At 63.5% G+C, this 14,359-nt stretch overlaps 1 protein-coding gene across 11 annotated transcripts in view; it reads right to left on the minus strand.

The window, feature by feature from the left end:
* Positions 1–14,359, minus strand: part of DGKZ (diacylglycerol kinase zeta) — a 43,544-nt gene that overhangs the window by 807 nt on the left and 28,378 nt on the right. For 4 of the 11 annotated variants that reach the window (XM_070473098.1, XM_070473100.1, XM_070473101.1 and 1 more), the window contains exons 2-30: positions 11,087–11,195; positions 10,719–10,814; positions 10,368–10,445; positions 9,112–9,168; positions 8,924–8,992; positions 8,086–8,157; positions 7,869–7,985; positions 7,692–7,763; positions 7,304–7,399; positions 6,975–7,057; positions 6,808–6,868; positions 6,613–6,726; positions 6,363–6,503; positions 5,877–5,955; positions 5,624–5,679; positions 5,402–5,464; positions 5,228–5,301; positions 5,028–5,139; positions 4,427–4,626; positions 4,153–4,253; positions 3,983–4,062; positions 3,823–3,892; positions 3,665–3,705; positions 3,033–3,172; positions 1,473–1,504; positions 1,186–1,229; positions 599–719; positions 487–520; positions 136–235 (exon numbers count right to left, since the gene is read on the minus strand). In XM_070473098.1, coding sequence (XP_070329199.1) covers positions 136–235; positions 487–520; positions 599–719; positions 1,186–1,229; positions 1,473–1,504; positions 3,033–3,172; positions 3,665–3,705; positions 3,823–3,892; positions 3,983–4,062; positions 4,153–4,253; positions 4,427–4,626; positions 5,028–5,139; positions 5,228–5,301; positions 5,402–5,464; positions 5,624–5,679; positions 5,877–5,955; positions 6,363–6,503; positions 6,613–6,726; positions 6,808–6,868; positions 6,975–7,057; positions 7,304–7,399; positions 7,692–7,763; positions 7,869–7,985; positions 8,086–8,157; positions 8,924–8,992; positions 9,112–9,168; positions 10,368–10,445; positions 10,719–10,814; positions 11,087–11,195 — 2,512 coding nt within the window. The other 7 variants (XM_070473099.1, XM_070473102.1, XM_070473097.1 and 4 more) reach the window with 6 other exon arrangements.

Below are 14,359 nucleotides of genomic sequence, written 5' to 3' on the forward strand. Positions count from 1 at the left end.
GGCTCAGGCTTGGGGTCCGGGCTGTGCTGAAGGCCAGCTCTGAATCCCCTGAGGCCACCCTCCCCCGGACTCCCCTCTCCCACGGGCGGAGTTTGGGGAAGGGTAGCTCTGTGTCTGCCCTGTCCCTCTGCTCACCTGCTGGTCGGTCTTCATGAGCGAGGCCCCGGCCTCCACGATGTAGTGGCAGATGGTGCGCTGGCCCAGGGCCGCTGCCTGGTGCAGGCAGGTCTCCCCGCTGGGGGACAGGGGCTGGCTGTGGACCCCATCTAGTCCTCTGGGCCCTCCTGTCTCCGCAGGGGCCATCAGAAGGACAGGACGTGTGGGGTCCTGGGGCAAGGTGGGGGGGGGGGTGGTGGCCCAGAGGGCGACAGATGTAGCCAGGAACAGTTTTACGGGCTCTGACAGGATCCACATGGAAGGGCTAAATGGAACCTGGGTGGTGTCCAGGGTAACTGGGGTCCTGCTCTGCCCTGCCCAGATACTCACTTTTCCTCCACGGCATCAAGGATCTCAGTTGGCGCTGGGGAAGAGGGAGGGGGAGGTCAGAGAGGCCCGGCAGCCTCCCCACAGCCCCGGGAGTCCCCGGGACACAGCTCACCGTGGTCCAGCAGGTAGCGGACCACCTCCTTGCTGCCGGTGCTGACCGCGTGGTGCAGGAGCGTGCGGCTCCGCTCGTCACGGTGCATGAGGTCGCCCCCAGCTCTGTGCAGCTCTTGAAGCTGAGGGCAGGAGGCAGGGCAAAGCTGGGGCGCCTCAAAACCACCCTCCTTCCAACCACAGAAATGCCCCTCCAACTCACACAGGCCCCAGGCTCCCTAGAGGTCTACGGGGGTCTTTTGGGAGTGCAAGGGAGAGACATTGGGCATCTCTCATCCCAGGTGCCCCTGGATTCCCTGGGAGCCTTGAAGCCACTGGTTTCGCTAAAACTTGCTCCTTTCTCAGTTCTGGGGACAGACAGACTGAGCTAGGAAGCCCCTATGGAGGGACAATGATTGTGGGTGGGGCGGGGCAGGGCAGATTGGGACAATCACATGGAGACATCCCCCCCTGCCCCTCCCCCCAGAGGGCCAGGTCATGACAGATGACTGCACCTTGACCAAGGAGCTCCTGGCCCAGCCAGAGGCCCCACTCCCTGGGCCCTGCTGGGGCTGCCAAGGGGAAGAAGCCCGAGCCTGGCACTACTACCTTACAGAAATCGTTCTTCTTGGCAGCCTCGATGAGCTCTTCACCTGCTCGGAACACCAGCCTGTTACACTCTGGCATGGGAGGCCTTGGCTCATGTCAGTGCGTGAAGACGTGTGTGATGTATTATTGTGCAAAGTGGGCCTGAGGGGCACGTGTGCCGATGGCTGTGGCAAACGTGACTATAGCTATGTTGGTGTGTATGGGCTCCACCTGGCCCTGCCCCACCCCACTGAGCCTGGGTCCTCTGACCAGGGAGAAAGCAGGGGCCCTGCAGGGAGAGGCCTCACCTGTAGGGGCTGCAGCGTCCCCTGGCAGTGACCTGCAAACAGAGCAGATGTGACAGGGTGACATCACGGGGTGACAGGGTGACATGAGATGCGACAGGGTGAGATGTGACAGGATGTGACAGGATGAGATGTGACAAGATGACATCACTAGATGACAGGGTGACATGAGATGTGACAGGGTGAGATGTGACAAGATGACATCACTAGACGACAGGGTGACATGAGATGTGACAGGGTGAGATGTGACCGGATGTAACAGGATGAGATGTGACAAGGTGACATCACGAGATGACAGGGTGACATGAGATGCGACAGGGTGAGATGTGACAGGATGTGACGGGGTGACAGGGTGAGAAGTGACAGGGTGAGATGTGAAGCGTGACATGAGATGTGACGGGGTGACATGATGAGATGACGGGGTGACATCACAAGATGACGGGGTGACATGAGATGTGACGGGGTGACATCACGAGATGTCAGTGACATGAGATTGACAGGTGACATGAGATGTGAGAGGGTGACATGAATGTGACAGGATATGTGACGGGGTGACATGATGAGATGTGATGGGGTGACAGGGTGAGATGTGGCAGGATGTGACAGGATGAGATGTGACAGGGTGACAAGATGCAACAGGGTGAGATGTGACAGGATGAGATGTGACGGGGTGACATGATGAGATGTGATGGGGTGACAGGGTGAGATGTGGCAGGATGTGACAGGATGAGATGTGACAGGGTGAGATGTGACAGGGTGACGAGATGTGACAGGGTGAGATGTGACAGGATTTGACAGGATGAGATGTGACGGGGTGACAGGGTGAGATGTGGCAGGATGTGACAGGATGAGATGTGACGGGGTGACATGGCTACAGCACAGGCCCAGCTTGTTGCCCTCCCGAGCCCCAACCCGGGGCGCCCTTGGTTCATTCAACAGTTTATTGAGTGCTTCCTGCATGTCAAGTGCTGTTCTGGGCACCAGCAACATAGCCATGAACAAGACAGGTGGAGAGCTTGCTCTCAGGGAGCTTACATTCTAGTCAGAGAGACAAAGTCAGACAAATGAGTAAACAAAGTGTTCTGGAACAGCAGGAAGTGTGGAAGAACAGGAGATTGGGTGGTGTGATTGAACAGCAACTTCAGGGGGGGCTCCCGAGAGACTGCGGAGAAGGCACACCCAAGCTGAGACGTGAGTGGAGGGTGAAGATCGGGGAGGCAGGGACAAGTCCGGAGGTGGGCAAAGGAGGCAGCAAAGATCGGACAGGTGAGTGGGGCTGCACTGCGGTGGTGGAGGAGGGTGCCGGTGCCCAGTGAAGGGAGCAGGGCAGGGCACGTGCCCACAGGGTGCTGGGGGAGAGCAGGAGGCTGGGGGGCTGCAGGGCACTCCGATGAGGGTGGGGGTGGCCAGGATGGAGCCTGGGTCTCCGGCCACAGCAGCAGGGTGGATGGTGGCCAGGGGGGCAGAGGGCTCGTGGCCTGGCTGCGGCCGGCTGGGGTTGGGGGGTTCAGTCAGCTGCCCTTTGGGGTGGGGGAGGAGGGTGGGCTGAGGCTTGGGACTCACCGGGATGTGGGGGAGCAGGGCGAGGTGGGGAGAGGGGACGTGGGGGTGGGAAGGTCAGGCCGGGCAGATGCCCCCAGCAGCTCAGGGTCCAGGATATAAATCTCGTCCTGTGCGATCTCCGTCACGTAGTTGAGGTGTTCCTACGGGGTTGGGGGGGGAAGGTTGGGCCGAGGGTCAGGGCCCTGCAGGGTGGCCGATAGCGGGTGCAGAGGGATGCCAGGCCAGCAGACCTGGAGAAGCTGCAGCCGTGAGGTGGAGCACTGACAGGGCAGCCAGGCCTGGGCCATGCCAGCCCCCACCCCACCCCCAGCCCCCTCCTCTCCCTGCCCTGGAGCCCCTGACCTTGCACAGGGGGCCCACCAGCTTGCAGCCCCTTCTCACAGCTAAGCCTTTACCGGGTGCCCGGCTTCTGACCCAAAGCGCCTTTCCTTCTGTGTCTGGCTGGAAGATGCCTGTGCTTTGAGGCTCCCCCACAACCCAACCCTGCGAGCCCAGCTCCCCGCCGTCAGCACCGTCCCTGTGCACTGCCCATCAGCGGACAAGGGCGAACACGCCCATGCAGGGCGGCCAAGCAGGACAGGTGACACGGGGCCCGGAGCCAGCGGTTTCCAGAGCAGACCTTGAGTGCGTACCTGGGCCCTGTCGATTCTGTAGAAGCGGCTGGCAGTGGTGGCTGTGGGGAAAGGGCTGGCTGAGGAAGGTGGCCCCCTGTCCAGGCCTGGGTCTCCTGCCGCCCCACCCAGGACTGCCAAGGGAGGAGGCAGGCCCCAGCCCTTTGGGGGCCACTCACCATCGAGGAAGCACCACTTGGGGGACAGTTTCTGGCACATCAGGGACTTGGCTCCAGCACCTTCGGGCTCCTGGCAAGAGAGGCAGAGGCCAGGGCTGGAGGCCACCAGAACCTGGGCAGGCGGGGGTCTCCATGGGCAGGCCCGGGCCCCACTCCTCACCTGCCGGAGCCTCTCAATGTGGGCACGGCACAGCTCCAGGTCACTGTCTCCCGGGACCACCACGGTGCCCAGTGGCACGGCTGGAGGACAGGGAGGCCGTCAGCAGCTGGCTGCACCCCAGCCCGGGCCCCGCTCCTTAGCGCCCCCTCCCCACCCCGTCTGCCACTCACAAGCCTCTTTGAGCTGCTCCTTGTCGTAGTGCAGGGCCTCGTAGTCGTGCATGCTGACCCTGCTCACCTGGACTCGCAGCTGCTCCGGCACCGGCTGCTGGCTGCAGGCAGGGTGACCACACGGCGCTCGGCAAGGGCCCTGCCCGAGCTGCCAGTCCCAGCCAAGTGTCACACCACGTACCGTCCGCCCCAGCTGCCCGGGGGGAAACTGAGGCTGGGGAGGGGCAGAGTCTCTAGGGCCCCGGGCATGTGGGCGGGGTGGGGGGGGACGCACTCGCTGTGCAGGGGGGCAGCGCTCCGTCGCTTGGCCTTCTGCACCATGGTGGCCTGGTTGCGCAGGGCGATGCGGATGCGGGAGGCTGCGAGCTTGCAGGGCTCGCCGTCCACCTGCACCGGGATGGCTTTGGACGTGGTGAGCAGCACCTCTCGGCACTGCGTCAGCCGCTCGCCGTGCCCGCCCACCTGCAGCGCGGCCTGTGGGCATGGGAGGCTCAGGGTCAGGGGCCAGGGGGCGGCAGGACCCCAGGCTTTCCTTTTCCCAGGCCGGAGAACAAAGTGAGTGATCCCCCACCCGACGGAGAGCAGAGGAGGGTGAGACCCCAGCCAGAGAAAGGTGGTGAGGGCGAATTCTCCCATCCTGGTCCATGAAAAGGAAGTTGGTGACCCTCTTCCGTTATTTTTCATTTTTTTGTATTTATCTGGCTGCTTTGTCACGCAGGCTTAGTTGCCCTGAGGCCTGTGGGATCTTACGTCCCCAGAAGGGATCAAACTCGTGTCCCCTGCATTGCAAGGTGGATTCTTAACCACTGAACCACCAGGGAAGGCATCCCCTTCCATCCTGGGGCTCCAGGTGGGCCCCGTGCTGGCTTACTCACCAGGGAGGTCATGGTAAAGCCGATGACCTCGAGGTAGCCATCATCATGCCGCTGCGGCTCGAAGTCATGGTGCTCCCCAGGGTGGCCCCAGGGCATGGTGCCTGCACAGTACCTGGAGGGGACGGCACAGCAATGGGCTTAAGAGGACGGGCATGCAGGACAGGGACAGAAGGGCTCCCCTCGTGCCCTCCCCTCCTCACCTGGGGATGTTCAGGAAAACAATACACTGGGGCTTCAGGTCCTGAATCTTGGGGGTCAGGTCAGTCCCATCACACTGCAGACAGGAACGGGTGGAGGGGGTTGAGGGCCTATGATCCAGGGGGTCTCCCTTACGCCAGACCCACCCACCCTGCCTGTGGGCACAGCCCGCTCACCACCACGCGGATGTGCTTGGCCAAGTCCTTGGAGCTGCCCATCAGGAAGTCGGAGAAGGCTGTCTGTGGGAGACAGAGGGCGTCACCATCTGGTAACGGGGCATGTCCTTCCTGCTGCCGTGCAGGGTCCTGAGGCCTGGTGGACATGGGTGGGTGGGGGCATGGGTGGGAGAAGAGGTGGGCGTGGCCACGGTGGGGCGCGGTGGCAGGCCCCAGACTCACCCCGGCGTAGAACATCTTATTCCGGAAGCGGCTGTTGAACTTCTCCGGGTTGGCCTCTGGGTGGTGACAAGAAATAGGGGACAGTCAGCTGCTCTGAGCCTGCTGGGGCTCTCCAAGCTGGGCTGGGGCGGGGGGCTGATGACGGACGAATGCCCTGTACTGGCAGGGGCGAGGTCTGGCCGGCTCGGGGCCCCTCCTGGGGTCGTCCCACCACCACCACCACCCGAGGCCTCCTCAGCAAAGACGTGCCCACCTCGAGACTCGTGGAACTCCAGGGTGACATGGGCGTCAAAGCCCAGGCTGAAGTAGTTGTTGAAGACATCCAGAGGCAGCTGGAGGAGGTCCAAGGGACAGGCATGAGGAGCTCCCGCACGCACCCCGCCCCTCCCCACAGCCACCTCTGCAGAAAGGGGGCCAAGGCCCGGCCTTCTCAGCTCCTGGGGAGCCCCACTGAGCGCCTGTACACCAAAGCAGCCTGGCTTCTCTTCCCAGGCCTCACACCCCCACGACCCTCCTCCGATGGGCCTCATGCGCACCAGGACCTGGTTCTGCTCGCTGCTGAGAACTAGTGCCTGGCGGTAGCAGGCGCTCAGTAAGATGTGCCAAGAGGCTACGGACAACTCTCTCATGAGCTGAAGACCACACCATTCCCTCCTCCCGAGGAGATGCCGAAGTTTGGTTACATGAAGACTTGCCCCAGATCCCAGACAACCCCAGCACCCCTCCCCGGCTGACCCACCCGGTCGGTGGCCCCCTCGTCTCGCTCCTCGGGCCCCGCCTCGGGGTTGGGCTCCGCACGGAGGTCCCAGCGGTCCAGCTGCACCACGTTGCCCTCCTCCACGTGGGACAGGATCTTGGACACAGGCTCGTCGGTGTAGCCCTGGGCGGGGGGGAGGAGAGGCGGGAACTGAGCTCCCCCAGGGTCTGGGCCCTCCCCTGGCACCCCGCTCCCCCACCCCCGGCTCCCTGCCCCGTCAGTGGGTGCTCACCCCGCCCCAGTTGAGGGTGCGGGCCAGGTCATTGCCAGTGCCCAGGGGCAGGATGGCGACCGGCGGCGGCGGCTTCAAGCGCAGCTGGTCCAGGGTGGAGAGGATCCAGCCGACCTGGAGCGGGCAGGGCCGAGGCGGCCAGGTCAGAGCGGGCAGCCCCAGCCCGGCCCGGCCCGGGAGGGCAGGAGTACTCACTGTGCCGTCGCCCCCGCAAGCCAGGATCCGCAGGTTGTGCACCCGGCGGTACATCTCCAGCCTGGGGTCAGAGGACGGGCACCGGGTCAGGGTCTGTGAGCCGCGCCCCGAGAGCGCGCCAGGCCAGCCCTCGCCACGGTCCCCACAGAGCCCTGGCAGGTACTTACGCCTCCCTGGGCCCTCCCTGGCTCAGGTCAAAGACTTGCCGGGGATTCAGATACCAGAGGAAGGACTGTATGATCTTGGCGCCCTGCGGGAGACCAGGAACAGACAGGCAAAGTGGGGAGGCAGTCAGGGGTGGTGGGCTGAGGTGGGAAGCGCGTGGCTGCGGGAACCCAGCCCAGGAAGAGGCAAGAGTGGAGACAGAAGGGGATTTTCTCAGCATCATGGGGCAGAAGCTGACCTGGGGACCTGGGAACACCTGCTAGGGGGAGGGGCTGAGCTAGACCCCACCCCTTCCCCAAGGCTCTCAGAGGAGACGGGATGCTGTGCGTACCTGGTTGCCCCCACTCTTGGGGTTCACAAACACCAGCAGGGGCTTCATGAGGGGGGACGGGGTAGGCCTGATGATGAAGGGTCTCCAGCGGCCCTCCTTGGAGACAGAGAGCGCCTGTAAGGCTGGTTCCCGCTCTGGTGGACCCTCACCCTGTCCTCCGTGCCCCAGGTGCCCCCATGAGTATCACCGGGGGGGTCAGACCTCACAGTGGGCCTGGCCCCAGAGGATGACCTGACCTGTCACCCTGTTTGGGGGCCCCAGAGCCCAGGCTGACCCAGCAACGGCCGAGCTGGCAGCATCATCAGCTCCAGGCGGGGGCTCAGGGTTCCAAGAAACAGGCCCCCCGCTCCTGTTCCCCTTCCCGCTGCCCGCCTGGTCCACGTCTAACCTCAGGCCCTTTCTTGCTAGACTTCCTCTTGAAGGATGCTCTCTTTTTCTTCTTGCTGGCTTTGAGGGTGTTCTGGAAGGGAAGTAGGGGTGTGGGTGACAAGGCGGTTGGGGCTAGGGTGGCCGGCAGACCCTAGGGGAGGCGGGGTTGGGGTGTCCTGGCATAGGTGGGACTCGCCTGGGGCCTGCGGGCCCGGAGGATCCAGGTGGGGGGGATGACCACGGCGGCGTGGACCCCCAGGGAGCACGGCTCCTCGATCTGCTGCAGCATGAAGCAGGACACCTTGCTGTGGTACTGGAGGGGCGGGGCGGGGCTGAGCGTGGCCGGCCGAGACCTGCGGCCCGGACCCCGCGCAGCCCCGGGGGCAGCCTGCGGGCAGGGGAGCGGCACTCACTGCTTGCTTGCACCAGGAGCAGCTGATGGCCACGATCTCCTTGCTGTGGAAGGTGAACTTCTGCTGGAAGCCCTGGGGTGCAGAGGGTGGTGAGGGCCCCTGGGGCTGGGCCCGGAGCAGCAGGCCCAGCCCCTTCCTGCTGCCAACGTCTCTCTGCCCAGGGCAACTGAGCACTTATTTTTTTTTTTTAAAGAAAAGAACTATAAAAGGAATCCCTAGTGTCATGGGGGCTGAGCCAGGCTGGGTCTCTGAAGTGAACTGCACCATCTGCTGGAAAGGGGTCTAGAGATAACTCCTGCCTAACTCCGGTCCCTCCCTCCCAACCCAGGCTCTCAAAGCTGTGTGTGGCAACCATCAGAGTCGCTCCCTGACCGTCCTCCGCAGGCTCGGCGCAGGGCCCACTGTGCCTGACGTGCTGGACACTCAAGGTGGACGGACGCAGGAAGGACAAGACCCCTAGGCCTCTCAGAGCCTGGACTTCCTGGGGGTGGGCGGGGGTGGGCCGGGGTGGGGGATGAGACAGCTCAAGGAAACCTGGGCCGCCACGGGGCGTGCTTGGGAGGGCTCTGCAGCCTGGAGGACGGGCCTGAGCTGGCACCCAGCAGGCCCCCAAATGCGCCGGCTGGGCCAGCGCGGGAGAAGCCTCCACGCTTCTCGGAGGGCTTGCTCACAGCTTCCGCGCGGTCCAAACACGCTGCTCTCCCGCTCTGCCCACGCACCCGGGGGTTCTGGGACTGAGCGGGCGCGGCAGCCAGAGAGCGTGGGCCCGGGACTCTGCGCGGTCAGGGCGGCGCGGGGCCGCTGGGACCAGGACCGGCTTGCTCGGGCGGGGCCTCACCTTCCCACAGTGCCGACACTTGCCATCCTGGCGCCGCCGGTGTACCCAATGGTGCCGCACGAAGGTTGGCTGGTAGAGGAGAGGAGCAAAACTGCTGTGAGTGAGGGGTGGAAGCCTGGTGACGCCCTGGAGTCACTGCCGAGGGGCCGCTCAGGAGACCCGGGGCCCTAACAACCCCGGGCGCTTACCTCACGGACGTTCCTGGAGCCCGATTCACGGAAGGATGGCTTACAGCGGAAATTTATCTGTGGAACATGCAGTGAGCACCAAAACGTCAGAACCGCCCTTCGTGGGGTCAGGCACGTGGCCAGCCCCTTCAGAAGGTGTCACTTGGAGGCATCCTCACAAAGGAGGGAGAGGCCCCCCGGCATCCTGGGAGCCCTGAGAACGCCAGACACCTCTTCTCAGAAGCCCTCCGGCATCCCTCCTCCTCTCCGCTAGCCAGAGGGAAGCTCCCTTCCGCTGCCCAGTCTTCCGGGATGAGGGAAACAGCAAGTTCTGTCTCTGTCTTCCCCACTAAACCTGCAGCAAGGCTGACTGGTCCTGTAATCTTCCTTGCCCTCCAGCTCTCCCAAATTAGGCACCTGCAGGCAACCCAGTGCATGCTTGGGGACTGGGCCCTGGAGACCGTCAGCCCATCTGTGGAGCCCTGGTTTATCTCCACCTTAGGCCGGTGTGACGGATCTACAGGACTTGGGGCTACATGCGTGTCTGTTTCCTCTGGGCCCCTGCTTCAGCCCTTGGAAAACTGCAGGGAAACTTCACTGTACAGGGTTGGGGAGAAGGGGAAGCCGTCCATGTCAGCCTCGTTCATGCCATTCCGAGCCCCACAAGATTTATCTTACGCTGGTCCGGGCTTCTGCCGGTGGGGAGTCCTGCGGGGCCGTGGCAGTCGCCAACCCCCCAGGCCTGGACCCGCTCACCCAGCTGTCCTTCTCTCTCCCTCCCTAGACGCACGGGGGCACAGACGCGCCCCTAGCTGCAGCCACTCCATGGACAGTGGCCCCTTTACAGCTGCAGTGTGGAGGGAACAGAGCCAGGCTTCAGTGCCCACACAGGACTGGCCCAGACAGAGCTGAGGTACGAAGCTTCAGCAAGGCACAGCCCCTTCTAAGTGTTAGTTTGGGAACTGATAAAAAATGGCATCTCAGCCAGCATTCGTGACTTCATCTTGTCGAGTAACAGCCTTATGAAACTCGCTCTGCGCCAGGCTTGTTCTGGGCAGCGGGGACACAGCAGCAAAAGAAGGGGGAGCCGGGGTGCAAACGCAGGCACTGCGGCTCCAGGGTCCTGGGCTTTTTCACAACTACACGCACTGAGGCACCCCTGGCCGGTGGTGTTTGTGTGACGTGAACATGCGTGTACAGAGACCTGGGTATGAGTGCCGTGAGGGCTTCAGCACCCCGAGGGGGAGGGGCAGGAAAGCCTGAGCAGCCACGCTCACCTTCTCCAGCTGCTCGATGCAGGGCGTGTGGACCACAATCTTGCAGGCTGCACACTTTCTCCGGGACACTGACTTCTGCTGTGGGAAACAGAAGGTCCCTGAGGCACTGGCTAACCCTGGCCCGGGTGCCGCCCTGCGCTTGCCCTGGCACAGCTGCGCTGGGAGAGCACTGTGGAGCCCCAGCCCTGGCTTCAGGCCCCAGTCCTGTCCCTCTGGCCGTCAGGGGGCAGGCCCCGCCAGGGCGGCTCAGGTGAGAGCCTCATTCCCACCTTCCCCTGGGATGGCAGGCCTACAGGGCTCGAGACCCGGCTGCACCACCAGGGGGCAGCATGCCGCATCCTGCTCACGCACCAGCATCTTGGCCACGCAGTACTGCTCTCCAACGTAGCAGAAGTCCCCAGACACGTTGGTCTCGAACCAGATGTGCTCCCCATACGTCGCAGACTCCTGGAGGACGGGAGAGCACGCTCAGCGTACGCCTGCTGAGCCCCACATACTGTCCCTCTCCCAAGACAAACCTGCTCCAGCCCCCACAATCTACTTCACTGCATCCTGTTTTCCCCACTGTTGGCTTCAAGGCTTGGCTCGAACGTGGCCACCCTAGGAGGTCTGCCCTGACCCCACAAATCCATGGGCTCCCCCTGCAGCCACCTGCAGAACCTCCGACCCTCAGCGAGGGACTGGTCCCCATCGACCCCACCCAGCTCCCGGCCACTCACACTCCAGTCCACAGTGCTCCGGATCTGCCGCTCAGGCTCGCTACACGGGGCCCCGGGAGCAGGAGGAGGGGGTGCCAGGTGCTGGAGGCCCGACTTGGTGATGGCTTTCCTGCGGAGGAGGAGGCGGCTGAGGCCAGCTGGGAACACAGCTTCCTTCCCCTAGCCTGGGATCTTTGCCTTCACCTTGACCTCAATCCTGGGTCAAGGCAGGAAGGGCAGAGGAGGCCCCCAAGAGGCCCCCCAGCTCTGAGAAGATCCCCGAGGAGACTGGACTCTCCTCGCAGTCCTGCTGGCTTCCGAGCCTGGCCCAGAGCTGCTGGTGAGCCAGGGGCCCCCAGGCCAGCCCCCCAGAGGTAACACCACTGCCCTGCTGGCTGCAGCTATACCTACGCAAGCAGGGCACTCCAGGTCTGGGGTCCGGCTGACTTGCGCCGCAGGGCTACCTGGCGCCGGCGGGACAGTGGGCGCACGCGGGCGGGCATCCCGGGGCCGGCTGCGGTGCCCGAGGCTCTTCGACCCGCTGGGCTGGGGTGCTGGCCCACAGGCCGTGGCTGGCTGAGGCGCCGGTAGTGACCGTGCAGGCCCCAGAGTGCGTGGTCTTTCACCACATCTGCGGGCAGCAGGTGGGAGGAGGCCCGGCGCCGGCGCCAGCGCGGCACGGGCAGCAGGGGCAGCGCGCCGCGGGGCGGGGGCGGCCCTGGGGTCCCGGCGCCCGGCTGGGTGAGGCTCGGTGGTGCAGCCCTTACACCCTCTTTCTGCAAGCCCTCCTCCTCCTCCTCCTCCGTGCCCACGAGCCCGGCCAACAGCAGTGGTGCCACCAGAAGCTGGGGCACCACCGCAGCCGGCTGCGGCGGGGTGGGCACCTCCTCCACAGCGAAGCGGGGGTTGCAGGCTGGGGGTGCGGTGCTGGAGCGCCGGCGGCGGCTGGGGCCCGAGGCCCCCATCCCGCATCCCAGGAGGCAGCCCTGGAGCTGTGCGCTGGAGCGCCGCCGCTGTGCCAGCGAGGAGGAGGCCTGCCCCGCCGGCGAGCGGCGCCGGGCCTTGCCCGTGAGCAGCCCCACGCCGCTGGGCCGCCGCGGCCCCTCTCCAGGGCCCTGCGCCTTCCGCTGGAAGTGTCTCTTAATGAAGGTCTCCATGGCAGGAGCGGGTGGGTGGCTGTTGGGTACAGAGACCGGGAACATCAGGAGCCGGGCCAGGCTGGGGCCCATCCCAGGTCCAGGCGCCCAGTCTCAGCCTCTGCCCCTGGGGCAGAGAAAGGACACTTGGGAAGAAATGGGGGTGTTCTGTGGCCTCTGAGACCCTTAAACGGGGTGTCTGAGGGTACCAGAAGACCCAGCGGGGAGCCCACACTCATCGCTATTGGATACACTGGTGCTCCCCAATTCCGCCCCATTGCAGCCGCAGGAGCACTAAGGAGGAAGGGTTGCCAGCTACCCTTCTGGGTTCCCCTGTCCAGGCACCAAGATCCACAAAGCTCTGGCCTAAAGGACTTCAAGTCCCTTGCCTGAAGCTGACGGAAAGGAAAAGAGAAAGGAAGCTGGGAGCCGTAGTCAACAGACTGAGGGGCTGTTGTTTAGTTGCTCAGTCTTGTCTGACTCTTTGCGACCCCGTGGACTGCAGCACACCAGGCTTCCCTGTCCTTCACCATCTCCAGGGGCTTGCTCAAACTCATGTCTGTTGAGTCCGTGATGCCATCCCACCATCTCATCCTGCCTTCTATCTTTCCCAGCATCAGGGTCTTTTCTAATGTGTCAGCTCTTTGCATCTCGTGGTCAAAGTATTGCAGCTTCAGCTTCAGCATCAGTCCTTCCAATGAATATTCAGGATTGATTTCCAAAATCTATCACAGAAAACTAACCAAACTGGTCACATGGATCATAACCTTGTCCAGCTCAATGAAACTATGAGCCATGCTGTGTAGGGCTACCCAAGACGGACCGGTCATGGTGGAGAGTTCTGACAAAACGTAGTTCACTGGGGAAGGGGGAATGGCAAACCACTTTAGTATTCTTGCCTTGGGAACCCCGTGAACAGTATGAAAAGGCAGAAAGATATGACAGTGAGGGGCTGAGGGCAAGGCTTCTCCTCTCCTTGGACAGGTTAGGCTTAGGTGTCCCTTCCTGGGACACGCCACAAAGCAAGGCATGGTAAGAAAATGAGGCTCTCTGAAAGGAAATTCAGCCCTGCTACGACCCCCAGACTTGGGGCCAGGCTGAGCGTGGCCCCAGAAAGGGAGAGCATCTGACATCTGCTTCGGGGTGGAAGGCCCCTAGGAACTCACCCCACCCCGCCGCCTGAGAACCGGAGAGGCAGCTGCACGGGGTGGGGAGAGAAGCCACCGGAGGGAGGGCCTTTGTGCAGGGAGCCTCTGGGCTGTGTGGGTGCGCTCCTGCTCTGAGGGGCTGACGGGACCACTCCCCGGGCCTCACCTTTCTGAAGAGGCCCAGGATGGACAACCCATGTGTGACAGTGCTGGACGATGTCTGAAAACCCTTCCAGTCTGGCCGTTGAGGGAGCCCGTGAACTGCACCTTGACCTAGGGGCCAAGACCCAAAGCCCCAACGCTCAGAATCCCAACACTAAGCTACCCGGAGCACCATCCTGCAGCAGTCCTGGGGACCACGCTTGCTCGAGCCATCCTCCCTTGACCTGGTCTGAGCACGGGCTCAGATTCCTTCGCCAGCTCGCCTGCCCCATCACCCCTTCTGCACAGGCCGAGGGGAGCACGTGCATTCTCACCCCCTCCTGACGTGGGGAAAGGGCACGGAGCCTGGTGTGCTTCAGGGGGGCCGTGCCTCCAGAGTGCCCAGGGACACCTGTGTCCACCATCAGGTACTCTCCTGGGCTCTGGCAGCCACAGGGAGGTCTGAGTCACAGCCATGGGACCCCTGCCTGTGGCTGACAAGAGAGACACTTCTGTTAGCTGTGGGCCTGAGAGGGTGGAGGATGGGCTTGAGGAATCCGGGCTGGGCTGCAGGGCCAGCGCCTAACCCTCCCGCTCCCGCCTGGATCTGCTACTGCCCTGGTTGGCTTCCCTGGTGCCTCAGACGGTAAAGCGTCTGCCTACACTGCAGGAGACCCGGGTTTGATCCCTGGGTCGGGAAGATCCCCTGGAGAAGGAAATGGCAACCTGCTCCAGTACTCTTGCCTGGAACATCCCATGGACAGAGGAGCCTGGTAGGTTACAGTCCATGGGGTCGCAGAGTCGGACACGACTGAGCGACTTCACTTCACTTGGGGGCCGGGGCCGTGGACATGTGCAGGGGTACTGAC

Source organism: Odocoileus virginianus, chromosome 10, assembly GCF_023699985.2.
Source record: "Odocoileus virginianus isolate 20LAN1187 ecotype Illinois chromosome 10, Ovbor_1.2, whole genome shotgun sequence".
Lineage (NCBI taxonomy): Eukaryota > Metazoa > Chordata > Mammalia > Artiodactyla > Cervidae > Odocoileus > Odocoileus virginianus.